At 56.4% G+C, this 27,821-nt stretch overlaps 4 protein-coding genes across 7 annotated transcripts; 2 read left to right on the forward strand and 2 right to left on the reverse strand.

Moving 5' to 3' along the window:
- Positions 1–265: 265 nt before the first annotated feature.
- On the forward strand, positions 266–10,670 carry USHBP1 (USH1 protein network component harmonin binding protein 1). Of its 3 annotated transcripts, none has more exons than XM_080928838.1 (12): positions 266–657; positions 816–928; positions 1,156–1,591; positions 3,639–3,764; positions 5,145–5,278; positions 5,418–5,558; positions 5,870–6,034; positions 6,598–6,841; positions 7,878–8,105; positions 9,104–9,189; positions 9,319–9,441; positions 9,532–10,670. In XM_080928838.1, the coding sequence occupies exons 1-12, from the start codon at positions 604–606 to the stop codon at positions 9,707–9,709; spliced, it is 2,028 nt and encodes a 675-aa protein (XP_080784964.1). In that variant the 5' UTR covers positions 266–603; the 3' UTR covers positions 9,710–10,670. The 3 variants fall into 3 exon arrangements, with proteins under 3 accessions (XP_080784964.1, XP_080784965.1, XP_080784966.1); XM_080928839.1 differs by having other exon boundaries at positions 3,645–3,764; XM_080928840.1 differs by lacking the exon at positions 5,418–5,558.
- Positions 10,671–13,373: 2,703 nt separating this feature from the next.
- NR2F6 (nuclear receptor subfamily 2 group F member 6) lies at positions 13,374–20,774 on the forward strand. Its single transcript, XM_080928852.1, has 4 exons — positions 13,374–14,324; positions 16,764–16,858; positions 18,795–19,319; positions 20,176–20,774. Exons 1-4 carry the CDS (start codon positions 14,044–14,046, stop codon positions 20,445–20,447), a joined length of 1,173 nt encoding a protein of 390 aa, XP_080784978.1. The 5' UTR covers positions 13,374–14,043; the 3' UTR covers positions 20,448–20,774.
- Positions 20,775–21,750: 976 nt separating this feature from the next.
- On the reverse strand, positions 21,751–24,030 carry OCEL1 (occludin/ELL domain containing 1). Of its 2 annotated transcripts, XM_080928865.1 has the most exons (4): positions 22,786–23,459; positions 22,287–22,452; positions 22,117–22,170; positions 21,751–21,972 (listed from the first exon to the last, which is right to left on the reverse strand). In XM_080928865.1, the coding sequence occupies exons 1-4, from the start codon at positions 23,115–23,117 to the stop codon at positions 21,844–21,846; spliced, it is 681 nt and encodes a 226-aa protein (XP_080784991.1). In that variant the 5' UTR covers positions 23,118–23,459; the 3' UTR covers positions 21,751–21,843. The 2 variants fall into 2 exon arrangements, with proteins under 2 accessions (XP_080784991.1, XP_080784992.1); XM_080928866.1 differs by lacking the exon at positions 22,287–22,452 and having other exon boundaries at positions 21,796–21,972; positions 22,786–24,030.
- A 204-nt stretch (positions 24,031–24,234) lies between these two features.
- USE1 (unconventional SNARE in the ER 1) lies at positions 24,235–26,860 on the reverse strand (the record flags this gene model as incomplete). The annotated part of the gene is made up of 8 exons (XM_080928863.1): positions 24,235–24,591; positions 24,769–24,940; positions 25,198–25,225; positions 25,502–25,514; positions 25,973–26,125; positions 26,236–26,314; positions 26,392–26,441; positions 26,726–26,860. The coding sequence occupies 8 exons, from the start codon at positions 26,858–26,860 to the stop codon at positions 24,409–24,411; spliced, it is 813 nt and encodes a 270-aa protein (XP_080784989.1). The 3' UTR covers positions 24,235–24,408.
- Between the last annotated feature and the right edge of the window lie 961 nt (positions 26,861–27,821).

Consider the following 27,821-nt stretch of genomic DNA (forward strand, 5'->3'; position numbering starts at 1 on the left):
GCCCTGGTGAACAGGGGGACACAGAAAGCCCAAAATGAAAATGGAGGGACTACAGGTTTGGGCTGGGATAAGGGGATACTGATATCTTGGAGTGGGACAAAAGTCCTGTTCCTCCATCCCCTTCCCGTCCTGGAGGAAGCCAGTATCCTGGAGAAGGAAACGAAACAATAACTGTCCATGTGATCAGGGTAGGGGAGCTTCCTGTTTCTCAACCCCTCCTAGGCCACCTTTGTCCATCTCGGCCTCAGTAGCTAGTGGCCAGGATGGCTTGAGATATGCCCAGGAGCTCAGGCCTTTCCCAAGGTGCCCTGGAGAAGCAGAGAAGAGGGCCGCAGGGCCAACACCCCAGGGTGAGGGAGTTTGGTGCTAAGAAAGTCAGTCTGGGGAGGAAAGAGGATTCTTAGGGTCCCTACCCTATACCTCCATAGGGAAGATGAGGACGAGGGAGTAGGTCAAGTAGACAGTCTCAGAGAGGTATTCAAATATGTAAATGTGTCAATCAGCGCAGACGACCCAAAACTCCTACAGGGAAAAACAAAAAAACAGAAAACAAGGATTCCAAGGTGACAGGCAAAAACTGAGAGCAGACTGTAGTGACAGGCAATGAGTACCCGGGCCACACGGCCCCGAAGCCGGCGAGGGAGGCATCCTGTGCCTGTAAGTGTGCCCCTCTTCCTGCCACACCCAGCCCCGTAGATCCTGGGAATCCAGGCCTGCTTGGTTCAGAAACTGTTATGGTGTAGGGGAGACCTCCAGGGGAGGGGGAGCCGGATGTGATGTCCGAGAACCTGTGTGTGGGGTTCGTTCATTCACAGGGGGAGCTGGACCCTGTTGCTGAGAGCTCAGAGGAGGTAGATGTCACCAATGGGGGTGAACCTGGGCTGCTTCAGGAACACCTCGGTCCTGGCCTGCAGGGCCCCGGGAACCGGTAGGATGCGTTTAGTGTGTACCCTGTATTCCAGCTGGGGCCAGCACAAAGCTGCCTCCCACCGCTCACCTGCCGTTGCCCCTCGCCCCCCGCCCGCCTCTCTCTTCTTCCTTTTCATCTTCCAGCCGCAGCTCATTCCCTGCTCAGCCTTCCTAGGGACCCTGGGGTCAGCCCTCCAGGCCTCTGCAGAGTCTCAGGTGGCTGGGGTTCCCCAACTATCTTCACAGGACCAAGAAGGATTGTGATGTGGGATCCCATGGGGTCCTACCCTTGAGTCCGGAAGAACGGTGCGAGCCTGAGGTGGAAGCCCACCAGGCCCCGCAAGAAGCCCCCCTGGATACTGGCCCTTCTGAGATATCAGCACCCAATGTGTATGAGACCTTGCAGTGCAGGCTGAGCTCCCTTGAGGCAGTTGTAGCTGCCTGGCGCCACCACTCCCTAAGCTTTCCAAAGCCACTGAAAGTAGAAGACAGAGACCACGGGGCTCCGGGCTCCTTGGGTGACGTGGATAAAGTCGCTGGACCTGCAGAGCAGGAAGCAGCTCGCCTCATAGAGAGGAACGCCTGGCTGCGGCTGGCTCTGGACAGCCGGGAGGATGAGCTGGCGTGCACTTGGACTTCACTGCAGGACGCCCAGGCGGAGAAAGAGACTCTGCAGAAACGGGTGAGCTGGTGACTGGGGAAGAGGCAGATCCTGCCTTGGGAGCAGACACACTGACGTGGAGTAGTGACAGACGTGCCAAGGAAGTAACCAAATGAGACAGCATAGTGAGAGGGGGAGCAAGGAAGACAGACAGGCAGCACCCCATGATCTCAACACTCAGGAAGCTCAAGAGGAACAATCTCCTGTCAAGCAAGCCCTGGGTAAGACCAACGTTGTTCTCAGTAGTAGACTGAGTTCAAGGCTAGCCTAGGTTACAGACCCTGTGTGAGTTGCACTGCAGACACACACACACACACACACACACACACACATACTTTCTCTCTCTCTCTCTCTCTCTCTCTCTCTCTCTCACACACACACACACACACATCCTATCTTAGGAGGTATTTTTTTTTTTTTTTTTTTTTTTTTTTTTTTGGTTTGGTTTTGTTTTTTCTGATACAGGGTTCAGAGCCCGGGCTGTCCTGAACTTACTTTATAGACGAGGACGGCCTCAAAAATCACAGAGATCCACCTGCCTCTGCTTCCCCAGTGCTGGAATTAAAGGTGTGAGCTACCCCAGACTTGTTTTAGGGTTTCTTTTGTTGCGATAAAACACCACAACCAAAAGCAATTGGGGAGGAAGAGATTTATTTTATCTTAAAACTCTCAGGCCTCACTTCATCATGGAGGGAAGCTCCGGCAGGAACCTGAGGCTGGAGCTGATGCAGAGGCCACGGGGGTGGGGGGGCAGCTCACTGGCCTGCTCCCCATGGCTTGCTCAGCCAGCTTTCTTATACAACCAGAGCCTACAGCTCAGGGATGGCATCGCCCACAATGGGCTGGCCCTTCCCTCCCCACCAGTTGTCAAACAGAAAAATGTCCACAAGTCCATTTGGGGGAGCCTTTTATCAATTGTGGTCCCTCTTTCAAAATGACTTCAGCAGATGTCAGATTCACACAAACCAGCACAAATCCTGAGATCACTGTGTCTGGGACAGAGTGGGAGAGACGAAGGCACGCGTGGGGAGGCCACAGTACGCAGGGTGTTGACGGCTGGGCAGGACTTAAAACTGCTCTTGTGTGTGGTGAGTTCTGAGAGGAGCTGACCCGCTGCAGGTGTTCACTTGCGCCATCCAATGACTGTGAGAGGAACAGTCTGGCGTGGGCCATAATCCTGAAGATGGAGGAGGGGCAACAGCCATGGACCGGGGCGTTTATTTGGAGGTGACCAGAAACCTACAGATTATGGGTGATGCTAAACCCAGATGTGGTGAGACAAGCCTGTAATGACAAGGGCTTCAGAGGCTGAGATGAAAGGAACACAATTTAGCACTAGTTTTGACAAGATAGGCAAATGCCTCAAAACTGGACGAGGGCAAGTACGATACAGAGCCCAATGTGGCTCTGCTAAGAATCCTCTAGTCAGGCTGTGGGCGTGACTCAGGGGTAGAATGACAGCTAGAATCCTCCAATGAGGGGCTAGGGGTGTGGCTTAGCGCTTAGCTTTCAGAGGCTTCTCACAACACTAAAAATTCTCCTGAGTGTGGTGCTGCACACTTGAAATCCCAGCTGCTTGAGAGGCTGCGGGGGGTGGGGGGCTAGGGAGGGGGTGGCTTGAGTTGGGGCGGTATAATCTGGACACAATCTCTTAAAATTTTAGAAAGGAATAAAGTGTAGGTCTGGAGAGTCTAGAGCACTGGCTGCACTTCCAGAAGACCCGGGTTTGAGTCCCAGCATCCACGCGACCGCTCACAACGGTCTGTAACTCCACTTCAAAGGACCTGACACTCTCACACAGACATACCTGCAGGGAAAACGCCAATGCATTTTAAAAAAGCAAAAAGCAAACAAACAAACAAAAAAAAAAAACAAATAAACCAAACAAAAAAAGAAAAACACAATGTGGTGATGGTCCTGTGTCCCCATCACCCTGCCAGAAGCTGCACTCCCCTGGCTAGGCCTTGAATGATGAATGCTCTCTGGCAGCTGGAGACTGTCCCAGGCTGCATTGGTGTAGAGTTGGTTGAATATGTGAAGTCTCGGCCTGATTCCCTATCACCGGCAGGTACAGGAGCTGGAGGATTCCCTGATGCAGCTGGAGGCCTCCCCGCCTCCTTCCATCCTCAGAGCTGGGCATAGAAATAGCAACTCTAGCAGTTCTGGGGCAGAAAAGAGACCCTGGACACCTCAGGTAAGCCTAAAGCCTTCTGGGTCCAAGTCATGATGTCCCCTGCTTTCCCAGTGTGAGTGGTAAACATCAGTGTGTGCTTTATGGGAACCCATAATGTTGTGTGACAAAAGTTTTTCTGGGGAGATACTACACACATCAACTGACCAGAGATAAGGAGCCCATGACACATCAATGTGTGGACACCACCAAAGTCCAACTCGGTGAACCAATAAGTTTTATTGGGGTTACAAATAGGATCATGGGTACATATTATGGGTGTAACTATGGGTACATACAGGATTGTAGTTACATGGTCAGCAATGATTCAAAGCAGCTGCATCACAGAAGCCTGAGTGACAGCTCATGTAAGCTGGGGACCTGAGCTCACTGCACAGGTTGGAGATTGTCCTTTCTTAGTGACTCTGGTCTAAACCTCCTCCAGACAGCTGTTCTGATCTCAGGGTCTTCTTTGCTCACTTATTGGTTCACTAGTTTCAGAGGGACTTTCCTTACTTTGGCGGGGAGGGGTCTAGTCCATCTGCTCAGTTTCAGGAACTTCCTGAAACTATTTGGAGTTGTTTACTTTACTGCTTCAGGAGCGTCTCTGCAGAATGGAATGTTTCTATCTTGGAGGAAACTGTCAATACAACCTATAGTATCTGAAAGAACTAAACAGGACTTAGAGACTTGGCTCAATGGTTAGGGATGCTAGCTAGTCTCATAGAGTACTCAGGTTTAGTTCTCTGTGCCCACAAGGCAGCTCACAGTCATCTGTTACTCTTGTTCCAGATCTTCTTCAGGGCTCTACAGGCACTAGACATGCACATCTATAGACAGACTTGTAGGCTAACACCCACACACATAAAATTAAAAGAAAAAATAAAAAGCTTAAACCACCAGCTTGGTAGGTCAAAGCAGTCACCCCACAGTCACTCCAACTGCTTAAGAGCCCAAAACAGGAACATGACCAGTAAATGTGGCAAGGCCTTGTCTCCATATTAAAGAAAAAATAAAATCATCGGTGAGATAGATGCCTCAGCTTCTTGGGATACCTGTTGCCAAGCTTGCTGATACAGGTTTAATCCCTGGGTTCCACAGAGAGAAAGGAGAGAACTGATTCTGATATGTTGTTCCCTGACATCCATTCACATGCCATGCTACACACACACACACACACACACACACAAACACACATATATGCGCGCATGTGCGCGCTTACTTTCCACATGTTTATACCAATAACCTCCCCCAAACAAACCAAAGATGTAGCTGTACCTCAGTGGTAAAGCAGATGGGTAACATGATCCAAGGCCCTGGTTCCACTCCCAGTTCTGAAAAAAGGGGAGAAAAACACCTCTGGGGCTTTGCTTTCAGATAAATCAAGTCATGTCTTCCTGGCAGGACTCTCCCATGGTTCACCCTCTTCTCCAACGCCTCCAGAGCGACTCCAGCACCCAGAGCTTTGGGTGCCTTTCCACACAGCGTCCAGCCCCCGAGATGTACTTCATGGAAGAACAAATGGGGCAGCTCCAGGGGTGAGCAGATGAGTTACAGCTGCTGAGCTTTTAAGGACATCATTCCTCCTGCCACTGGGTTGCAATGGGGAAGGGGAGAAAACACCTCTGGGTGATTGGAGCCTCATTCACTTTTCCTGTTGCCCATCTTTGGAGGCAGGAGCATTGAGAAGTTGAAGTGCTTCAATCGCCTCCTGCTGGCTGTGCTCCAAGGCTACAAGGGCCGCTGTGAGAGCCTCAGCATTAAGCTGGGCAAGAGGGAGGCTGAGGCCACAGCCCTGCGTCTGGCTCTGCAGTATAGGTCTGTGCCTACTCCAAGTGATGGTGGTAATTGGGAGTGGGATGGCGCTGCATGCCTATATACAGACGGATACAGGACCTTCAGAAGATACATTGCCTTACCATGACATTCTACTCTGACCCATAAAGAATAATCAGTGGGAGGTGTCTTTTGTGGTTTGCTGTACATTATTTGAGTCAGGGTCTTACTGTGTAGCCCAGGCTGGCCTGGAACTCTCTATGTACACCAGGCTGGCCTTGAACTCACAGAGATCTGCCTGCCTCTGCCTGGGTTGGAGCTGAGTGTTGAAACATTTAGATCTTATCCCACAGTGAGGACTGTGAGGAGGTGTACGAGGTGCTGCTTGCTCTGAAGACAGCTGGCCTAGGAGCTGGAGTTGGAGCTACCAAGGGTGACCTGGAGGCTGCTGAGAAGGAGGCCTTCAGACTGCTGGTGAAGAAGGAAGCAGCCATGGGTATAGAGACACCCCAGCCCAGGTACACACAAGAAGCACAAGAGTTGCTGGTCCATGAGAGTGACGGGGGCATGTCCCAGAGCCTGCTGTACATTGGGCTTTGGTGTCAGGGTCATCGGTCACTGCCCAGGGTTGGTCCTGAGCTCATCATGTTAGGCTGACACAAGGCCTGACTGGAGTAGGTTATTTAGCGGCACCAGGTGTGGTGACAGTCTTTGGCCTCAGCACTCAGGAGACAGAGTCTGAGTAGTTCCAGGCTAGCCTACACAGTATGAGCCTGTCTGAAATGAATACAACACCAAACACACACATACACAAAGCATCAAGTCACGTAGACCCTGGTGTCAGCCTCTAAAACTAGGTTAAAAAAATCAGTGAAGAGAAGTTTATTAAGTTTATTTGGTTATTACTAAGTTTCGGCTCATGACTTCGGAGGTGTCAATCCACCATGGCAGCCAGGAAGTTGAGAGGAGGGGTACAGGAAGTGGCCAGGACTTCACATAGCCCAGAAGGAAGGTGGCATAAACCTGTGGTTCCTTAGGGTTATGTGGTGGGAACAGCTGGACTGCCTCCTGTCTCTTATAGCCCAGAGGGCAGCAGTGTGGACAAGCCTACACCAGAGGAACTGGCTACTCAGCTCCATGGCTACATCCAGCATCTCCGGGAGCGCTGGGCCCTGGTGAAGATCCCCCCAGCACCTGCCACTGTACCCAAGCCCACTGTGCCTCATGCAGAAGCAACAGTGCAGGCTATTCTGGAGATCCAGCCTGGCCCCACCCTGCCCCAGCTCGAGAAGTCTCAGATCCAGCAGGACTTAGCAGCTACTCGGGTAGGAATGTGCTGGGATGGTTACGACAAATCCTTCATGATGTCACTGGAGCCCAGAGACAGGCGGGGCATCCCTTAAGTGGGGAGCTGGTTTCTTGTGTGGAGAGTTGGAGGTCAGGTTTTGAGGACTGCATAGGAGTTTGTCCTCCTGATTAGGTTTTCCATAAGATTCTATAAGTTCCCTTTGGCTGCTATGATGACATCTCTGACAGGAACAATTTCAGGAAGGAAGGTTTGTTCCTGCTTGGCTGACAGTTCCAGGGTGTGGTCTCTCATGACAGGAAGTCATGACTGCTAGCGCCTGGGCAGGGATCACTTTGCCTCTGCAGTGAGAGAGAGAGAGAGAGAGAGAGAGAGAGAGAGATGCTTCAGCTCACTTCCTACTCAGTCCAGAGTCTCCATCTGTCACCCCAATTTAGATACTCCCTCATTGTCACTTCCACAGGGTGGGGGAGATTTTCGATTCTGTCAGGTCAAAAATCAAGATTAGCTGCTTTCCCAACATTCTTTTCCCGTGGGAGATGTTGGGCTGCAGCCAGGGTGAGTTCCTGGGGCTGGGGGCAGGGTGGCTCACTAGTGCAGCACTCCTTCTCCATCCTGTACCACGAGAGGATCATGACTTCACAGCCCTTGGACTGAGCTCTTGCAGAGGATCCGGGTTCAGATACCAGCACCCACTTGGCGGCAGCTCCAGGGGTTCTGTCGCCCTCTTCTGGCGTCTTCCAGCACTGCATTCATGTTGCAGACCCACATATTTAAGCTCTCTGTAACCCTGACTGCTTGGACCGCTGTATGTAGATCAAGCTGGTCTTGAACTCACAGAGATTCATCTGTCCCTGCCTCCAGTGCTGATAGTATGACCTGCACCATTATCCGTGTTACCACAAAAAAGAAAAAAAAGAAAAAGAAAAAAAAGGTCTGAGAAATTCTAGAAGCTTCCACAAATGTTATTTCTGAGGTTTTGCCAGGCTTCTGAGGGTACTCAGGAAGGCCTCAGTTTCCCCAGCAGCTGACTCTAGCCCTATTCCACTCCGTAGGACAGTCTGGCTGACCTGGTGTTGCGGCTGCAGCTAGCGCGGCGAGAGAAACGCGGGCTGGAGCTGCGGGAGGCAGCGCTGCGGGCCCAGGGGCCTGCCTACCGGCTGCTCCTGCAGCAGCTTCGCTGGGAACGGGCTCACCTAGTGGGCGATGGCAGCAGCGGAGGCAGCAGCGAGGACCCGAGCAGTGAGGAGGAGGCCGGGGAGGACATACAGCAGCGCTACCAGGTATGGCTCCTGCCACCGTGGTCCCTGTGAGTATCCGCCACTCTGCCCAAAGACCGCGTTGTCAAGGCGTTCAATCCCAGGGGTACAGGCGGTGCTGAAGCCATGGCTCAGCGGCTAAGAGCCCTGGCTGCTTTTGCAGAGGACGAAAGTTCGATTCCCAGCCTCGTTCGGTGTTCTAGAGGATCTGATACCCTGTTCTGACTTCTGTGGACACTGCACGCACACGCTTGCAAACGCCCATACGCAAAGAATACAAATAAACAAATCTTTAGAAGTAACAATAAATATTTAGAAGTCAGGAGAGAAGGGTCACTGGCAATCTTGAGGCGCCTCAGCAGAGCTGGAGAATTAGGGTTCCTTTGAGGGTTCTTAGCTGCATTAATAAAATATAGCTAACTGAAGCTTAATTTATTACAATTTGAAAAGAGAACCCCAGGCCAGGCAAGCTGAAGGGAGGAGGGTGATGGGGGTGGGGCGTGGAGGTCAACCCGAGATGGAGGACACTTCAATTAGTGAGGAAGGCAAAGTCCCTTAGGGGTTAAAGTGCAGTCCTGGCAGCACCCAAAGGAAAAGAAAACAGCTGGGTCTGTCTGAGTCAGGTCTCAAAAAGGTGGGGGCCCCGGGTCTTGTGGAAACACTGGCAGGTGTCCCGTTCTTTACACAAAGAGTGAAAAGAGGACCAACGTCATAAGTTGTCTTCTGACCTCCACGTTCAACGGTGGCACATGCGCGCACGCACACATTAAATAAATGGCTGGGCAGTTGGGGCGCCAGCCTTTAATCCCAGGAGGCAGAGGCAGGCAGATCTTTGTGCTGGAACCCAGCCTGGTTTATTGAGCGAGTTCCACAGGCTAGCCAGGGCTGCACAGAGAGACCCTGTCTCAAAAACTAAAACAAAATAAAACTAACCTAAGTAGTTTTACTAGCCGGTATCTGGGCGCCTTCCATATCCAACTTGGGGTGAACACAGTACGTTCTCTACTGTCCCCCTCCCTTAGGGCTCTCCTGCCCTCCTGAGTGGTCAGATGACCAAAGTGTGGGACGCTGAGAATATCTCCCAGGAACTGTCAGCATCCCTGGCCCGGTGAGTGTCGGCCCGGTGGGAGTTGGTGTGGATGCATAAGGGGGTGTGGTTGGAAGCATTGTATGTCTGCAGGTGCGGGAGGCCACAGGATTGAGAATGGCCGGGACAGCCTCTCTTGCACCCTTTCAGGGCCGTGGACCTGCGGGCACAGCTGCGGTCCCTGCGGCGGCAGCTGGAACAGGTGGCTCAGAAGGGCCGAACCAGATGTGCTCAGAGCGCCGAGCTGAACAGAGAGCTGAGCAGGGCTCACAGGTGGGTCTCCCTGGGCCTGGATTTCTATGCTTCTAAGAGAAGCCGCAGACAGCTCAGCCAGGCTTCTCCCATCTCTCTTCCGGCTTGCAGCTCTCTAGCTTTGGCCTTCAGAGGAGCCCACCGGAAGCAGGAAGAGCAATGCCGGAAGTTGGAGCAGCAGGTGGCTCGGATGCAGGCTCAGCAGGCAGAGGAGCTAGCAATGCTGACAGCCACTGCCAGGACCCTGGGGGAGCCTGGGGCATCCCAGACAACCCAGACCTTCCTGTAGGGCCTGGACCAAGCTTGCGTGTGACACACAGAGGTGGTGGTAGTGGCACAGTGTCCTGTGTGGGGCAGAGGTGACCCAGTGACTAAGAGCAGGGTCTGCTCTTGCAGGGACATGGGTTTAAATGCCAGCCTCAGCAGCCGTGGCGCATGTGACTTCAGGTCGAAGAGATCCGTCGCCCCCTTCTGGCCTCTGCAGGCTCTGCACTAATGTTCACATGCCCTCCCTCGCAAATGTAACAAAATAAATGACACAAACCTGTCCTTTGTCCCCGGCAGCTGGAGAGTCCCTTCAAGAGGGGACTGAGGTGGGAGGAGCTTAGCTTAAGGGTGTGGATGGGAAGCGTGCTCCCAGGGAGAGCAACCCCAGGCTGCTTTGGAACCGGCATTTACAGGAATTGCCCAGCAGTAGGGCACCTGCTGAGCATGCTTGAAGGCTCAGAGCTGCCTCTGTGCGCCCATCCCACCAGCGTGCTCCAGGCCCTGAGTTCCAAACCCAGTGCCACACGCACCGGGAAGTCTGTGCCTACCTGGGAAGCCAGCACTCAGAGTCTAAGGCTATCCTTGACTACATAGTGTGTTTAAGGCCAACCTGGACTACTTTTTGATACTGACACAGTATCAAAGACAGAAATGAATGAGGGGCTAGAGACAAGGCTCCGTGGTTAGCAGCACTGGATGCTCTTGCAGAGGATCTGGGATCCGTTCCCAGCACCCACATGGCAGCTTACAATTGTCTGTAACTCCAGTTCCAGGGGTCCAGTGCCCCTTTCTGGCCTCTGTGGGCATCAGGCAGACACACGGTGCCCAGACCTTCATATAAAAACAAAAGCGAATGAATGAATAGATAAGAAAATTGAAAGTATGACCACTGACTGGGCAAGGGCACTTGCTGCCAAGCGACTGTTGGGATTCTGAAAACCCCACCCTACAGTTACCTGGCACTATAAAAGGGGCTGCCTACCCCCTCCTCTCTCTCTCTGCCCCTACTACCCTCTTAACACCCCTCCCCATGCCCTGAATAAATTCTATTCTGTACCATGCCATTGTGTGGCTGGTCTCTCAGGGAGAAGAGATGCCTCAGCATAGGTCCGCCAGAGGCATCCCCCTGCCCCCGTGCCTTGCTGTGCCTCCATATGCCCCCCCACCGTTCTCTTAATATTTTTCCTAACAGTGACAGTCTGAGATCTGCATTCAATTCCAAGATCCCACATAAAGGTGGACGGAGGATAGACATCACAAAGTTGTCCTCTGACATTCACACAACAACCTGTTGTTGCTGTTAAATGGAGGGGCAGGAGAGATACCTCTGCAGTTAAGAGCAGTTACTGCTGTCGATGAGGACCAGAGTTCAGTTCCCAGCACCCATCATAGCTGGTCACAGCCACCTGGAACTCCAGTTCTCTGGATCTGAGGCCTCTGGTCTCCTAGGGATCCCACAGACACATAATTGAACGTAGTAAGAATAAAGTGAAACTTAATGTTGTGCTATGGTTGAGAGCCTCTGGGTGGGGATGCCTGTAACAATGCCCAAAGTGGGCTCCCGAGGAGAGAGTGTGCGCGAGGTGTGTCTGTGACTGCTTGGGTGGGATGGGAGCTGGGCTGCAGCCGTCCTCCATTTTGAAACTGTAGAGCAGGACTGGCCTGCGGGCCACACCTGTGCCGGTGTTCTGAGCAGCTGTCAGTCCCGGGGCGCGGGGGCGGGACACAGTGCCTCAGGCAGCAAGAACCAGGGGCTGGAGCTTCCGTGTGGTTGTCCCACGGCACTGTGGGGGCTTTGAGGGACCAGGACTAGTGAGGCAGGCTACCCTGCTGGTGTGTGGGGGTTGGCAGAGGATTGCTTCCTTCTTTCGGACCATACAGACCTTCAGGATCCCTATCATGTAGCGCCCAGAATGGAATTCAGGAAAGCACCCTGCCCGGTCAGCTGGCCCAAGCCATTTTAACCTTTAGCCACCAGATCCAGACAGATCTTAGTGGTCAGCCAAGGTCACCCCCGGCCGGGGGCGTGCAGGGCTGGTTCCCAGGCAGCGACAGTGTCTGGCTGTTCCCACGGGCGTCCCAGCAGCAGATGGGCCCAGTGTGTCTTTGTCCCTGGGTTCTCCACAACCGCAAGGTCAAATGTCACCTCGGGGCCACGGGCAGGGGTTGTGGGGGCGGGGCAAGGCCCAGCCCACTCGGTTGGGCCCCAAGAGTGGCGGGGGCTCCTGGAACTCACTTTCTCCCACCTAAAACTTGTCCTTTTGGACCCATCACTTAGACTAGTCTCCCCAAACCCCTTGCTTACTTGTACTTCTGGGACTCAGGCCCTTCTTCCAGAACCTTTTGTCCTCCTAAGCCCTTCTTCCCCCTCCACCCTTTCAATCTTTTCTTGAGATACTGGCACCAAGGACTCGAGAACAGTCCAATTTGGGACTGTCTTCATCCCAAATAACCAACTATGATCCCTAAACTGATTTATCTTCTGGGCCACCCAGGCTTTGTCACCACTAAAGCAGAGCCGATTTTAATCAGATTCCTGGGAAGTCCTTGCTCCAGTCTGATCCTAGTCCTTCCTGCTTTCTGCATTTGGATTCTCACATGGTATCCAGGCAGATTCTTCTGGGTAGTCCAAAGGCACAGGGCCTACCTGGGCTAGCAGGCATCAGTCCCCTCATGTGAGGGCTGGTTTTGTGGGATGATTTTCACAAGGCCCTTGATGGGGCACAGAAGAGGGCATTCTGTCCAGGTTGGCTGTGTGCCCTGGTTTCTATACTGGACCCAGGCCTGCACAGGAGGCAGAACAGGCCTGGAGGTCAGAACTGTGACTCAGGAGTGAAAGGTCACCCCAAGAGGGACTTTTCCAGTCGGTTAACCGGTTAAACGTTAACAGACCTAGAGTCAGGCCTCAACTCCCATCTAGGCCTCAAAAGTAAAGGGAGCTTAATAAATGCGTGCCCTGGAAGGCCCTGCATACAAAGGGTGCTTAATAAATGCTTGCTCCAGTAGAACTGGAGGGGGCAGGGGCGTGGCGGCAGCTGGGAGGCTCTGGGCGGGGGGGGGGGGGGGGGGGGGAGACATCTGTGGCCCAGCCGGTCACCAGGCCAAGCCCTTTCTGTGAAGAAAAAAAAGAAAGAAAGAAAAGGAAATGAAGGGGGACCCGGGACAACAGCCCAGGGCTAGCACGCCTTCCGGCCGGAGGGACAACGAACGCCCTGCCTCTCCCACCCTTGAAGCCTGAAAGGAGAGAGGGGGACCCCTTGACCTCACAGCGCGCCCCCCAGCCTCAGACTCCGGACACCAGGTGTTCACCGGAGCGGAGCGCGAGGCGGGGCGGGGCGCGAAGACTTTGGGGAAGGGGGGTCCCGTTCCAGCTGGCAGCCGAGCAGAGCAAAGCGGGGCGCGCGGGGGTGCGGCGGGGGCGTGCCCGGGTGCAGATGTCCCCGGGGGGCGCGGCTGCCGGAAGCCGCGCCGAGCTCCCCATGCCCGGGACAGGGCGCGCAGGGGTTAAGGCTGCGCGGCCGCGTGGGGGAGGGTCAGCTGCGCGCCCCGCCCCGCCCTCTCGCCGGCCCACGGCTCCGGGCGGCGCGCGGCTACCCCATGCCCTTATAAGGGCGGCCGTCGCCGGGGCAACGAGCGCCCGCCCCCGGCCGCGCCGCGCGCCCCCGCCCCGCCCCCGCCGGCGCCGATGGAACGCGGGTGTCAGGCCGGCCGCAGCGCGGGGCCGGCGGCGAGCGCCAGGGCAAGGCCGAGGCTCGGGCCCAGGCGCAGGCCCAGGCCGGCCGCGCGCGCGCTCGGCCGGGAGACGATCCTGGGAAGGCCGCGGGCCGCACTCTCCACTCAGCTCTATCGCCCGGACCTCTGCGATTGCGGCCGGGCGCGCGCGGCGTGCGGGACTCCGGGTCTCCGGCGCGCGCTCCCGCCGCCCCTCCCCCCTCGCCGCGCAACTTGCAACCAAAGTTTCCCCCCGGGCTCGGGGGCGCCCGCGCGCGCTCGGATGGCGAGCCGCTAAGTTGGCCTGGGCGGCGGGGCCGGGCCATGGCCCGCGCGACGCCACCGGGTCCCCAGGACTCCGGACCACGGGACCCGGGCGCCCCAGACTCGCGCCTCTAGCGCGCCCCCGTCGGCCGCGGGCACGCGTGGGAAAGTTGGCCTGGAACCGGCCCGACCAGTTCCTGCCTGGCGCGCGGACAGGCCGCAGGAAGTTGCCGCAAAACTTTTTTTGGGGGGTGCGACCGGAGCCCCCCGAGCGCGCGGGCTGCATGCGCCCGGGGTAGCCGGGTCCTCCTCGGGTCGCCAGGCGTGCCCAGAGGGGACGGACTCGTCCCGGGGCGCCCCGGCCCCGCTGTCCCCGGGGCTATGGCCATGGTGACCGGTGGCTGGGGCGGCCCCGGAGGCGACACGAACGGCGTGGACAAGGCTGGTGGGAGCTACCCACGCGCGACCGAGGACGACTCGGCGTCGCCTCCCGGGGCGACCAGCGACGCGGAGCCGGGCGACGAGGAGCGTCCGGGGCTGCAGGTGGACTGCGTGGTGTGCGGGGACAAGTCCAGCGGCAAGCACTACGGCGTGTTCACCTGCGAGGGCTGCAAGAGTTTCTTCAAGCGCAGCATCCGCCGCAATCTCAGCTACACCTGCCGGTGAGCCCCACGCGCGGCCACCGGGCTGGCCCGGACCTACTCGGTCACCTTGGGCCTGGCGCTGACCTTCCCCGCACCCGCATTCCCGCCCCAGGCCACGGGCTCGGCCCCAGTCCTGATCCGGTATACAGTTGGCGATGCTTGCGTGCAGGTGGCCCCCCCTCGCAGGTGGTCTTTTGCTCTTGTCCTCCTGCTCTGGAGAGAGCTGGTTCTGCCAGGCGGGGAGGGCTCAGGGATGCTGTCAGGAGTGGGACCCTTTTTCCAGCCCCCAGGGCCCCCTTTCTCGTGAGAGCTCGTCATGCGTGGTGCCCCGCGGGAATCAGACGTGCAAGTCGCACAGCGGGGCTGGCGGCGTCCAGGGGCCATTGTCTGCGGCCGCGCGGATCGATCCGGCGCGCCCTTGGGTCAAATATCACTTCCAAAGTCGCCCTGGCATGGGCAGCTGGAGGGACTCCCGGGTGGGTGGCTCGGGATGGCTGCCTTCGCCGGAAGCGGGGGGCTGCATGCACGAGGGTCTGTGCCTGTCCATCAGAGGGGTACCCCTTAGACTCTGGGTCACCGGAAGCCGACACCGGAGGGCCAGCTAGGCCACCGGAATTGACCGCACCCCCCACTCCCTGGTTGGTTCAGCCTTGGGGCTCCAGGACGACTCCTTAAACTTTGGGGCGACTCTAAGAGTGAAGGACCCGTAGGAGATTCGGTGTGGTGGGGACCCCTCTGCAGGGTCGTGCAGGGCGTGGTCTTGCTTACTGGCTGCCTCTGGGGACAGAAAGCCCCTTGGAAAAGAGGTTGGCTGTCCAGGCCAGGGGTTGTAGATTACGCATGCAGACGCTGGGTTCTGCATTCCCCAGGAGCGTGCAGGGTCTCAGAACAGGGCAGGCAGCCCAGTTTCCCAGGTATCCAGAGCCCCAGAGAAGTTGTAGGGTCACAGGAAAGGTCCGGTCCCAGTGGATATGCAGGTGGAGCTGTGAGGGCGGGGTGTGGGCAGATGGTAGTGGCGGGTCAGGTGGGGGTTGCCACCATGCTAGAGTTTGGACTTGGTGAGGACCCGCCCTGCTCCCCTCCTCCAGCTGTAATTGGGCCACCAGACTTTGGCCTCATTCTTCCGTCTGGAAAGAGTTGCTGGGTCTTTGGGGAGAGAGAAGGGGACTGGGGCAGGTTCAGGGTTCTACCTGCTCTCTGGGTTCCTCAGGACCTATGCTGTGGGACCTGTTGTGGTTGGTTTCCCTCTCTGAGCCTAAGTGGACCAGCAGCTATCTTCCGGTGGGGGGGCCTCCAGGAAGTGGCCTCCAGGCCCTGGGGTAGGGCAGGCAGAGGAGGGTCTCCCTGATGCTTAGTGGGCTGTGCTGTTGGTGAGCTGTGCTGGGTTGAGGGCAGCAGGGAGCCATGGGCAGTGTGTGGTCACATCGGGAAGCTAGCCACAGTGTGTTACAGTCCCAGCTACTCAGAAGGCTGAGGGCAGCCTGGACAGCATATTGAGGGGACAGTGTCCACCCCCATCCCCAACACAGAAATGGGACAGCCGTTGTAATGAGCATGGGACAATGGGCAAAGCATGTATACACTTCAGGTGAGATATCCAGAAGAACTTACAGCTTTATGGGTTTTAAGCTGTCCCAATCATACTGCGGAGACGGCAAAGCCTTCCCTGAGCCGGCCCGCCCTCCTAAGGCCTGGCCAGTTCCGCCTGGCCGCCCTGATCCTGATCCCCCGTCACTGCTTGCCGCTGGCTTTGTTCTGGCTTAGCCGGAGTTCTCTCTGCCCCAGCTGGGCCCCTTCCTGGGGACCTCTAAAAGTCACAGGGTCTGGGCTCTCCGCACCCTGCCCAGAGCACCCCAGCTGGGCTGGAGCCGTCAGTGGCTCCGGTACGGGTCGCCGCCCGAGGCTGGACAGGACCAGGCTGGGAGGAAAGACCAGCCTGGAGCGTGATTTCTGCCTTTGCGCTCTACTCCAGGATGGGCATTCTTCGAGGGCTGTCCAGAGGAAGAGTCCTGGGCTTATGGAGACACGGGTGTCTGGCCAGTGTTCTCAGGGGAGAAAAGTTCTGTCTGTTCCTTCTCACCGTAGGCTGTAAGGTTGAGCCGGTGAAGAAGTGACTTCATTCACAGCTGGCACGTGGCCTGGTGGTGACCAAGTAAAGTGAACAGAATTCGGTTTCCATCCTTTTGTGCTTCAGACCTGTTCCACTGCATCCTCTGTCAGAAAGTGCTTTTCCTTCTGCCCCCTTGGGGAACTTCTGTGCATCCTTCAAAACCCTTTCTCAAGGGCCCTCTTGTGTGCTGTCCTTCGACACCATTATCATCAGATTGCCCTTCCAAGTCTGGGAACTGAGCCCTTACAGTACGCTTTTGGGGCTTCCATTGCAAACCAGGGAGCCCCCGCTGGTGTTTCTCAAGGGTTTTCAGGCACATCACTGGGAACCCTGGCCTGTGTCTCCAGGTCCAATCGTGACTGTCAGATTGATCAGCACCATCGGAACCAGTGTCAATACTGTCGTCTCAAGAAGTGCTTCCGGGTGGGCATGCGCAAGGAGGGTGAGTAGCCGTGGGAACTTGGCCATAGCCAGGCCCTTGTTGGGGGCCCAGGGGGAGGCAGCTAGGATACCAGATGCCTGGTAGTGGGGTGCAGCCACTCAGCTCTTTCCCCAGGCCCTGCCTGACCTCTGACCTCAAAGGGCAGCTCCTTGCCCTTTCTCCTCAGTGACCACCTCCTCCCTTTCTGAACTGGGAGTATTATTTTTACTTTTAAAATTTGTTTACTCTCTGCTCTGTGTGTTTGCTGAAGGCAGGATTCATCCAGTTTATAGACAAATGGACAAACACACTGTACAGCTGGGCCCCAGGTCCTATTAGGTGCCTTCAGGATTCAAGTGCACCCCGAGGACTGGGAGCCTGGGCTGGTGCAGAAGGGGAGACTGCTTGAGCTGTGTGCCTGGGGCGTGGGCCGCCTGGGACATCATGTAAAAGAGCTTCTGAGAGCCTGACGGTCAGGTATAGTGGTACAGGCTTGTCATCCCAGCATCTGAGGCTGAGGCAGGAGGATTTCCAGTTTGGGCTGCATAGCAAAACCTGGTTAGAAAAAAAAAACACGTGCACACAAAACAACAGACAAGCATCAGCCTTATTGGATGACTCTTTGGTCCCTTTAAGTTTGGAAGTGACTCCTGCTTTGTCCTTGCCCAGAACAAGTTTTTGTCTCGACTTGTCTATCTGATGTGAAGTCCTGATAGGTCTCTAGTCAGAGCCTGTGACTGCTGGGACTTAGTGCTGTCCTTCCTTCTAAATGGCCTGGTACCTCCCTCACCTCCTTGATTGTGAGTTCCTGGGGCCCCCTGCTTACTGCGTGTGCACTCCGTGTTGCTCTGAAAGTGCCGGTGTTCATGTGCCCATCTCCCGGGCCTGCGGCAGGGTCTGGTGCTCAGCAGGATTCAACCATGGTTCTTGGCTGGAATCACCATCCACCCATCCCTTCACACCTGGCAGGCATCCTGAAAGCAAAGTCACTTAATTCCTCCTGTACCTGGTGGTCACCCACCTTTGACACAGGAGGAAACAGGCAGAGGGCATGGGTGAGGAGTGCGCTGAACTGTGAATTCCAGCCGTCTAAACTAGATGGAAGAGGACGAAGGCAGGGGGGAGCAAGGTTCGGAGATTTGGAACATTCTAGGCAAAGGCCCTGGAGCAGGACCAGGTTGGGTGAGGGAGTAGTAGTGAGGGTGGGGTTTCCATTCCTTGGGAGCATTTGGGGCCCAGTCCTGCTCCAGCTGACAGGTGGTCCCCAGCTTCTCTTGTTTTGGCCTGCTGCCTCCTGTGTCCCCTGCATCCCTGGCTCTGGCTCTTCCTGGGCTGACCTGGAGTTCACCCACCATTGAGACAGGTGTCGGCTCATTAAAGCATGCTCATTAGACGCCTCCTGGCTCCCTGCCCAGGCTGCCTTCCCCAGGCTGCTAAAATGCCTTGGGGGACCAACCTGTGCTCCTCTGTGCCTCGGTGCCTCAGTTTACTTTCAATCCTTTCGTGATCGAGGACTCAGAAAAACATTGGATTTTTTTTTTTCAGTTATTTTTTGAAACAGTCATAGCCCATTCTGGCCTCAAACTTAGTTTGTGCTGAGGCTGGCCTTGAACTCCTGACCTTCCTGCCTCCACGTTCTGGGACTGGGATAGCAGGTTTGCACCACTATAGGCAAAGCTAACAATGGCAGCTCCTGCTCTTGGGGACCACTACCATGCCGCATTAGCGATGTGGTTCCCTTGGGGAGAATTCCAAGTAGCGGGAGAGGCCAGGGACAGAACTGGAGTTCTCGGTGATTGACAGATGTGGCCTCCACGTTGCAAAAGGAGGAGGTGCAGCTGGTGGGGATGTTGGGGGTGGCCGCCAGACGCTGTTAGTGCCCTGTGCCCTGTGCGGCCACACCGGGTGGGGGTGGGCCTCCCGGCTGCCGCCTAACGCGCCCCGTCTCCCTCTGCAGCCGTGCAGCGCGGCCGCATCCCGCACGCGCTCCCGGGCCCCGCGGCCTGCAGCCCCCCGGGCGCGGCGGGCGTCGAGACGTTCGCAGGGCCGCCGGTGTCCGAGCTGATCGCGCAGCTGCTGCGCGCCGAGCCCTACCCCGCGGCCGGGCGCTTTGGCGGCGGCGGCGCCGTGCTGGGCATCGACAACGTGTGCGAGCTGGCGGCGCGCCTGCTGTTCAGCACGGTCGAGTGGGCCCGCCACGCGCCCTTCTTCCCGGAGCTGCCGGCCGCCGACCAGGTGGCGCTGCTGCGGCTCAGCTGGAGCGAGCTGTTCGTGCTGAACGCGGCGCAGGCGGCGCTGCCGCTGCACACGGCACCGCTGCTGGCCGCCGCGGGGCTGCACGCCGCGCCCATGGCTGCCGAGCGCGCCGTGGCCTTCATGGACCAGGTGCGTGCCTTCCAGGAGCAGGTGGACAAGCTGGGCCGCCTGCAGGTGGATGCTGCGGAGTACGGCTGCCTCAAGGCCATCGCGCTCTTCACGCCTGGTGAGCTGCCCCGCCCCCTCTGCCCCAGCTATGCACAGGCCACGCCCTGAGCAGCCCATTCCCAGGAACAAGCCACGCCCTTAGACCACGCCCCCAGCCTTGATTTTTTGCTCAGCCTCCGACAACCCGGCCTCGCCCTTCCCTCTCTAGCCAACCTGGGCCACTCCCCAGCTAGACTGAGGACGCTGCCTCAGGCCACACCCTCGACACAGGTGACACCGCTGCTCTACCTGGCTTGCTGTGCTCTGGCCTAACACTACCTCCAGCCCCCTACTCAGACACTGCCGGAGGCCTCACCCCTGGTCCCTCACACTGACCCAGACAGTACCCTCCTGGACTCAACACTCCAAAAGATGCAACTCGGGCAAACTCCAGCATGTGCTGTCAATGCTACCCTTGACCCAGGCCGACACTGCAGGGCAGGCGTCCGAGCGCCTGCCTCTGTTCTGGGGCCATACCACACAGGGCCACTCCCGGTAGGGGACGACCGTGCAATATTTTAGAGGCCCGAGGTGTAAGCTGAGGCAAGGGAGGGCCCAGAGAGTTCCAGGACTGTACGGACTAGAGATCCAGACCTTGTCTAATGCCCTCCAGAGAGAGCGGAAGGGATATCGGGCCTTCCGGTGGGCGTGGCTGAGGGAGATCTGGCTGGAGGCTACTCCCACAAAGTGGTGCAGAGTAGTAGTGCCTCCTGTAGGGCAGGGCCTTCCTTTACCCTTGCATGGAGCAGCTAGTCTGTGGTGGACGCTGACATTCTCCCACACGTGCCCAGGGATTGTATCTGTTCATGCCGCCTCCGCTGGCATCCTTATCCTGCTTCCCCAACCGTGACTGCCCTTGTCCCTGCTTCCTGCAGATGCCTGCGGCCTTTCTGACCCAGCCCATGTGGAGAGCCTGCAGGAGAAGGCCCAGGTGGCCCTCACCGAGTACGTGCGTGCCCAGTACCCATCGCAGCCCCAGCGCTTTGGGCGCCTGCTGCTGCGGCTGCCAGCCCTGCGTGCTGTGCCCGCATCCCTCATCTCCCAGCTCTTCTTCATGCGCCTGGTGGGCAAGACGCCCATCGAGACACTCATCCGTGACATGCTCCTGTCAGGGAGCACCTTCAACTGGCCCTATGGCTCGAGCTAGTGATGGTCATGTTCCCGGACACACATGGAAGCTGGGACCCTGGGGATCAGGGCCCCAGCTTCTCTTCTGAGACTGATTTCTTTTTTTAAAGACTGTGAAATGTTTGGTTTGTTTTATTTTTTAAATAATCATGAAACCAAAAAGATTCGAATCTCCCAGGCCCCAGCCTTGTCTTGCCAGCCCTGCAGCAGGGCGGGGCTGAGGGTCCGGAGCCGGCATGCTGGTGTCGTGGGTGTCTGGTAGGGCCACGGCAGCTGGGCAGGGGTGCGTGGCCCATACAGGGCACCGCAGGATTGTGAAATCGTGGCCAATAATAAAGATATTCCATTATCAGTCAGCCTCTGCTTTTTAATGCTGTGCTGGGGCAGTAACCCAGGGCTAGCCTGTGCTCTGCAGGTCCCAATGGGGTGGGAGTCTCACCTCACTGCTGTGGAGGAATAAGATGCCCTGGTCGAAGCTTTCCCAAAACAGCTTTGCCGTTGCTGGACCAAGCCACACCTGAAAGCCTGAGGTACTTTCATGTTCATGAGACCAACCTACCCCTTTACAGTGGAGTCTATTTGAATTCAACTTCTTCCCCCAAGTAACACATCCCCATTTCTAAAGTTGCCATAAAGAGGGGGGGACAGACTGAGATGTCAGTTTAACTGTGTTGATGTTTGGTGATGAAAGGAACCTGGGGGGGGGTAGCCCAGCAGTGACGGCACATGCCCTCGATCCCCAGTGCATGAGAGGTGGAAGCAGACCAATCTCGGGTCGAGGCCAGCCTGGTCCATACAGTGAGTTTAAGGACAGTGCTACACAGAGAAACCCTGCCTTGGAAAAAGGAAAATACCAGGGAGTTTGGGGCCCAACTTTGGGGTGGGACTGAGTGAGATCCTGACTTAGCATCCCCAAGGCCTGCGTTCAAGCCCTGTGATCAACTTTTCCTACAAACCCCACACGTGGGCCACTGTTGGAAGACATCTTCCTAGGACCAGGGGCAACTGGACTCTTGGCCTGTCATCCTCAGTGGCTCAGGGGTTAGAGTCTCATCAGACAACACACAGCCTATGCAGCACCAACCCTAGGCTGGGGAAACTGAGGACCTATGAGTGGGCAGGACCAGGATGCCTGGCTCTTACCCCTGGTGTACCCCATCACAGCACAAACCAGGCTGCTCCCAACTCACCCCCCCCACTGAAATCTACACAGTTGTTGCCCCCACATGACGTGGCCTTGGACAGGTCTCTGAACCTCACTCCCCCTCTAAAGTGACCGATGCTTTTAGGCAGCTGTACACAGTAGGTGTCTAATCCATGTTTATTCTCTGGGATTCTCAATAGGACTTGCTTCCCCTGGAAGAACGTGTGTGGTTCCCCATGGGAGGAAGAGCCAGCCACCATCTCCAGGACACTCAGAAGTACACGGAGTCCTCACTGTCGCTGTCCTTTTGGTCATCAAATTTTCGGATCTGGGTTTTGAGGTGCCTCAGTTTACCTTTCAGGTAGTTACAGCGAGCCTGCTTATCCAGGAAACCAGAATCCTAGGGGAATAAGAGTAGAGGAAGTCCTCCTGACACTCTGGCCAGAGGCCCTCAAGCTGTTCAGCTCTTTCCATTATAAACCTTAGCTTTGATTACATGGTTCCATCCTCAGCCAAATCTGTGACCCCAGGAGTCTCCACTCACCGCCTGCTTCTTCTCAAACTCTCTCCTGACACGAGCTGCCATTCGAACCTCCTTCTGAAAGGGCAAAGTGAGGAAGGGGCTCAGAAGGGCCACCATGGCAGTGAGAGCATGCCACCCAGTAGGTGCCGCACAGCTGCAGGGAGCTGGGGCACAGGGGGTCCTGGGCTGACCTGGCTTCGCGGCGGGGGCAGGGACAGCAGCAGGGCCTCCAGTTGCTGGAGCTTAGCCTGTGTGGCCCCCACTTCCCGCTGCAGCTCCGAGAACTCCCCGTACTGGTCCTGGAACACTGCAGCATAGCGACTCCGGTCCCTTCTGCTGGTCACTGGTGGGTATTTACTACCAGGTTGGAAGGTGTCAGTTAGTGTGTGAGTAGAGGGAAATCTGTCTTTCTACTCCATCATGGATACTGGCTTTTCTTTGCCGGTGCTGGGCCCCCAAGTCAAAATGTCTTCGACCACCGATCCCATTTCCTAATTTCATAAACTCTTGTCCGCCCATCAAAACCCAAACCTCACTGCCCCTCTCTCCAAGGCATTAAGAAGCACAGGGGGAAGGTAGGCGTGATGAATTTAGGAGGCTGAGGCAGGAGGATCTTAACTCTTTAGAGACTATCTTGAACTACACGATCAGACCCGGTCTTACAACAATAAGCCACGAGGGGGCACTCACAGCTCGTAATCAGGCACTGGGTTGGGGCGGGGTCCCGGATTCCTGGGAAGCTTCTCTGGGTGCAGTGGGGCCCGGGAGCGCAGCTCATCCGCAAACACGATCTTTCGGGGCCTCGTGCAGAGCTCTCCCGGCCCGGGCTGACGCTGCGGCCGTCCGGCGCGAGGCTGCGAACTCTTCCGGGCAGTCATGCGTGGGGCCACAGCGCTCTGGCGCCCCCGGGCGGCCGGGCGCGAACTGCAAGTGGCGTCGGGACCTGATCCTCTGGACCCGGATCCGTAGGCCAAAGGACCGCGCGGGCGGCGCCTGGAGGCGGGGCCCGCGTGTATTTGCATACGCGAGCGCGGTTGGCTGGTCGCACAACCCAGACTCCGCCCCTTAGTGCAGACCCCGGAAATGGGCGCGGAAAAGGCTCCGTGACGTCACCGTGCCGTCAAGCTCGAGAATGGCTGGCGGTGCAGCTAAGGCCCCGCCCCATCCTTGCAACCGGAAGAGCAGAAAGCAGCGGATGCGACCCCGGGCCGAATCGAGACGACCCCTCTGCCTCCTGCCTCCCGCGGTTACGCCCGCGGAGCTCCCAGCTCCCGCCCGCCTGTGCTTATCCGACGGTCCCGCTCGGTGTCACCTGTCCCGGAGCCGCGCCTGGCCCTGCCGCCGGGAACGCAGCTGTGCAGGAACTGCGGGCGGAGGCGCGGACTGCTAGGGCGGGGCCCGCGGTGGGTGGAGCCTCGGCCAGAGTTCCAGGCCGGATTGGAATTGGCCCCTCACAGCGCTGTTTGGCCTCATTTCCCCGACTTTATTGGGAAAACCTGGTAGTTTGGTTTTTTTTAACCAACTCATTTAGCAATTGTATTTAAAGTCTTTGTGCAAACACAAAAACCAATACAGGGTATTATCCAGCCCTACTTCTTTTGAAAGCTTCCCCTAAACCTGACGGTCCCCGTTTTGGCTACTCTGGCTGGCCAGTGGGCTCCAAGTGGATCTATCACGAGGATGATAGGCTCCTGTTCCCCACCTGTGCCATTTTAGAAGGGTACTGGGGATATAGCCTAGAATTGCACATTTGGGTCACACACCGAGTCATCTCCCCAACCCCTAAGAAGTGACGTTTATTATGTTAACTATGTGTGTGTGCATGTGAGTGTTAGACTCCCTGGAGTTACAGTGACAGTAAGTATATATAGCTTTTGATTGCCTTTTGTCCCTTATTCTTCCTGCTCATTCTGCTTCTGCTCTAGGATGGGACTCAGGCTGTCAGGGCTTGCGGCAAGTGTCTTTACCAACAGAGCTACCTGACAGGCCTTTCTGCTGCCATTTTTGGAGATGGCGTCAGATGGAGCCCCACTATGTCGTCCTGTCTGGCCCTGAACTCAGAGACCCTCCCTGGGGACTGCATGTCCACTGCAGTGGACTCCACTGCTTTTCCAGAGACGCTTTAACTTTCTTCATGATTTTGAGACTTGGTCTTGCTGTGTTTTGCAGGCTGCCCTGGGCCTTTGAAGCACAGTGACCAGGTGACAGGCTGTAGGCTGACTTCAGCCCAGGCACACCACACACTCTCACACACACACACACACACTCGCAGCGCTGGCACTGAAGGCGTGTGGGTTGCTGGGCAGGCTTGTTTTACTTCAGCCTGGGCATGATGCGGATGAACAGGATCATGCTGATGAACACGAAGCACACAATGATTAACATGGCCCACAGCAGCCAGTTCACAGACTTCTGCGCGTGCTGCTCCAGCCGCTCCGACTCCAGCTTCAGCTTCTCCAGGTTCTGGTCTGCCATCTTGAGCGAATGTGACAGGGTCTGTGGGAGAAGAGCCTGTGTTAACAGGACTGAGACCAGGTGTGACTTTCTGTCCCATGTTGTGCCCTCTGCCACCCCCAACCCCCTGGGCTTTACCAAACTCCTGCTCAACCAGCAAAACACCAGTCACAGTGCCCCCTTTTTGCAGAGTTTTCTCAGTGCTCTGAGTTACGACACCTGGTTGTCCTTCTTGATGACACTCTGGGCGGCCAGTGTGTTGGTCTTGAGGCTGCGGGCCAGGCCTAGCATCTCCTCAGCCAGCTTTTCCTGGAGGCCCTGGTGCCTCTGGAGGACGAGGTCCAGCTCGGACGCTGATTGCTTCTCATCCGCAGGTCTAGGCCCCTTCACACTGCTGACCTCACGTTTGTGGGTCCCCAGTAGTGACAGGTAGATAGATATAAGACATCCACGTGGCACCTTCCCAAGGATCCCAGGGCCCATGGCACCACCCACACTTCTACTGGGGACTCAGTTTCCCCGCTCTTTTATACTCCAGGAACAGCAGTCCCAAAAAGGCCTTCCGGCAGGCAGCTGGTCCTCACATCAGCTCAGGGGCCCCAGCTAGAGCTCATTCCCTCCCTGTCTCGCTGTAGCTGAAATACTCACACTCGCTTCCTCGCATCCACCTCAGGCTCTGGAAGCAAAAGAGACCAAGAACAAAGACAGCTTTCTTGTTTCCAAACTCCTGACCTTGACCTGTGCCACTCTGCAGACACCTCCTATCCCTGGTCTCAGGTCCCTTTCAGTGGCCTAGCACTGTGCTGGGGGGACCGCCCTCTTTCTCAGCCTCCCCTCAGGCTTAACTCAGAAAACACCCTGGGGGACTTCCCTGGGCTGGGACAGATCATGAGAACAGGGCGGGCATGAGGGCTGTGGGGTGGCAGGAACAGTCATGGTCAGCAGGCCTCACCTCCAGAAGATTCCTGTGGAGAGGAGGAGAGGCCAGGCACTTTGATGTCTTCCTTAAATCTCTCCCTCTCTCTCCCTGCCCCCTCCCCTCTGCTTTGCGCTGACTCAGGTAGAGCTGTGGGGCCAACTCTGGGGTTTGACCACACATGGTCCATTCTTTTTTGTTTTGCCTTCTGTTTGTTTTTTAAGACGTGGTTTCTCTGTATGGCCCTGATTACTGGAACTCATTCTGTAGAGCAGGCTGGCTTCAAACTCACAGAGATCTGCCTGCCTCTGCATCTGAGCTGGGGTTAAAGATTTGCACCACCACCACCCAGCCAAACTCCTCCTCTTGAGCACAGTGCCTTCCTAGGGAAGCCTTGTCTATGGCCCTCTGGGGTTTGTGGCACTATTCCAATCTTTCCCTCTGAAGACTGTGCACTCTTTGCTATCCGGAGGTTGGTCTCAGGGACGAGGGAGAGGAACATCTTACCGTGCCCAACAGCTCACTCCGCATCTCACTGGTATAACGTGCCCTGGACTGCAAGTGTACAGTCTTGGTGGCAGGCACCCGCTCCCTGGCTGTGGTGGGCACGCGGCCAGGAGCCAGGAACTGATTAGCTAGAGCCTTTTCAGAGGAGGAAGTCTGGGTAGACATGGGAAGGGGAAGATGAGTTACTTGGGGGCTCTGTCCTGGTCTTAGGGGCCGTGGGGAACTGAATGAGGCCCGCCTGTGGGGTGGGAGGGCAGGCTCACCAGCTTCTCAGCCTGCAGCATGCCCTTCAGAAAGTCCACTTTGCGGGAGTACTCACTAATCACTTCTGAGGCCGGTTTACTGAAAGGTAGCAGAAGAAAGTCAACCTGCTACTGTGGCAGCGTCGGGGGGAGGCGTCTCGGTGTCCCCACACTCACCTCGCTTGGACTTTAAGAGCCTGCAGCATGTCTTCCAGGGCACACACATACTGGGAGGGAAGATACGGTGTCAGCCAGTGCACCAAGGTAAGAGCAAACCAGGGAGAGGGGTGGGACCCGGAGAGGGGAAGCCTGAGGGGGGAGGGAGCATAGGCGAAGACGTAGAACTGAGAGGGCGTGGCCTGTGCGTGAAGCCGTAGGGAGAGAAACCCGGACGTCAGTGGTCTACGCTCGAGGGGCGTGTCGCCGCCGACCAGAAGGGGCGGGGACAGCGGTCTGTGAGTGGGATCACCGGCCTCTAGGGTTCCTGGCCTCTGCGGTGGGATTCCCTCACCTTCTCCAGACGCCACTCGTCCGGTTCTCGTTTTTCTGCCGCCATCGACTCACAGCGACAAAGCAGCCGCACCAGATTCAGCTCCAGCCGCGACTTCGCCAGCGGGCGGTGACAGGCCCCTTCCGCCTGCGCCATCTTAGGAAAGGGCGGAAGTGCCTGCGTGGAGTTCTTCCTCTCTGAGGTCCGCTCTGCTTCGCTTGGGGCGGAAGTAGAGTTTTATTTCAAGCCAGCCGCAGTTTATTTAAAAATGGAGAGCCTTTTTTTTTAAATTGTGGTTTTGATGTCTGGCCTTTTTTCAGTTTTTGAAGCAGAGTCCCTGAACAGCTGATCATGTCCGGCAGGAACTGGTTGGCAGGACTGAAAAAGCCATTCCTCATATTCGCTCGCATTCCGCTTGTTCATTTCGCCTTTCTGCGCTCGGTGCGCATATTTTGTACCTCTGGGGCGGGAGCCCTGACGTGGGCCTTCCCCGACCCTGCTATGACGTGCCAGTCGGGTGTTTTCGTCTGGCAGACCTGCTAGTTTCCAGCCCTTGCTGTCTGTAACCGCGCTTTGACCTGGCTGTTTCCACCTTTCTGTTATAAATCATGATCCATGGCCCCCGTCTTCCCTAGCTACCAGCAACTCTACTTCGCGTAAGATTAAATGTAGTCGGCTACATGATTGAGGCCCCAGAGGATGGAGAATATTGTACCTCCTGAAGAATTTAGCCAATGAGGAATCAGGGAGTGCCATGAGGATTAAAAAAAAAAACAAGCCAGGATTCCCTGGAATCTGGATTTACCATGGTTGTGAGCTAATAATTAGGTCCTCTGCAAGAGCAGTGTGTGCTTCCAACCACTGAGCACCGCTGTCACTCTCCTCTGATTTCTGAGCATTCGAAATGCAAGACAATGGTTGGAGAGATGTCTCAACGGTTAGGCCACTGACTGCTTTTCCAGAGGTCCTGAGTTCAAATTCCAGCAACCACATGGTGGCTCACAACCATCTGTAATGGGATCTGATGCCCTCTTCTGTTGTGTTTGAAGACAGCTCTAGTGTATTCACATACATTAAATAAGTAAATCTAAAAAAAGAAAAAAATGTAAGATAAGCC

The sequence above is a fragment of the Micromys minutus genome (assembly GCF_963924665.1).
Source record: "Micromys minutus genome assembly, chromosome: 14".
Classification (NCBI taxonomy): domain Eukaryota; kingdom Metazoa; phylum Chordata; class Mammalia; order Rodentia; family Muridae; genus Micromys; species Micromys minutus.

Coding starts and splice junctions, on each gene's coding strand:
- NR2F6 (XM_080928852.1), top strand. CDS start 14,044: ATGGCCATGGTGACCGGTGGCTGGGGCGGCCCCGGAGGCGACACGAAC. Junction 14,325..16,763: donor AATCTCAGCTACACCTGCCG/GTGAGCCCCACG, acceptor CTGTGTCTCCAG/GTCCAATCGTGACTGTCAGA. Junction 19,320..20,175: donor CATCGCGCTCTTCACGCCTG/GTGAGCTGCCCC, acceptor TGCTTCCTGCAG/ATGCCTGCGGCCTTTCTGAC.
- OCEL1 (XM_080928865.1), bottom strand. CDS start 23,117: ATGCAAATACACGCGGGCCCCGCCTCCAGGCGCCGCCCGCGCGGTCCT. Junction 22,171..22,286: donor TGCCCCCGCCGCGAAGCCAG/GTCAGCCCAGGA, acceptor TTGCCCTTTCAG/AAGGAGGTTCGAATGGCAGC. Junction 21,973..22,116: donor AGTTTGAGAAGAAGCAGGCG/GTGAGTGGAGAC, acceptor TTATTCCCCTAG/GATTCTGGTTTCCTGGATAA.
- USHBP1 (XM_080928838.1), top strand. CDS start 604: ATGAGTACCCGGGCCACACGGCCCCGAAGCCGGCGAGGGAGGCATCCT. Junction 1,592..3,638: donor AAGAGACTCTGCAGAAACGG/GTGAGCTGGTGA, acceptor TATCACCGGCAG/GTACAGGAGCTGGAGGATTC. Junction 8,106..9,103: donor ACATACAGCAGCGCTACCAG/GTATGGCTCCTG, acceptor CCCCTCCCTTAG/GGCTCTCCTGCCCTCCTGAG.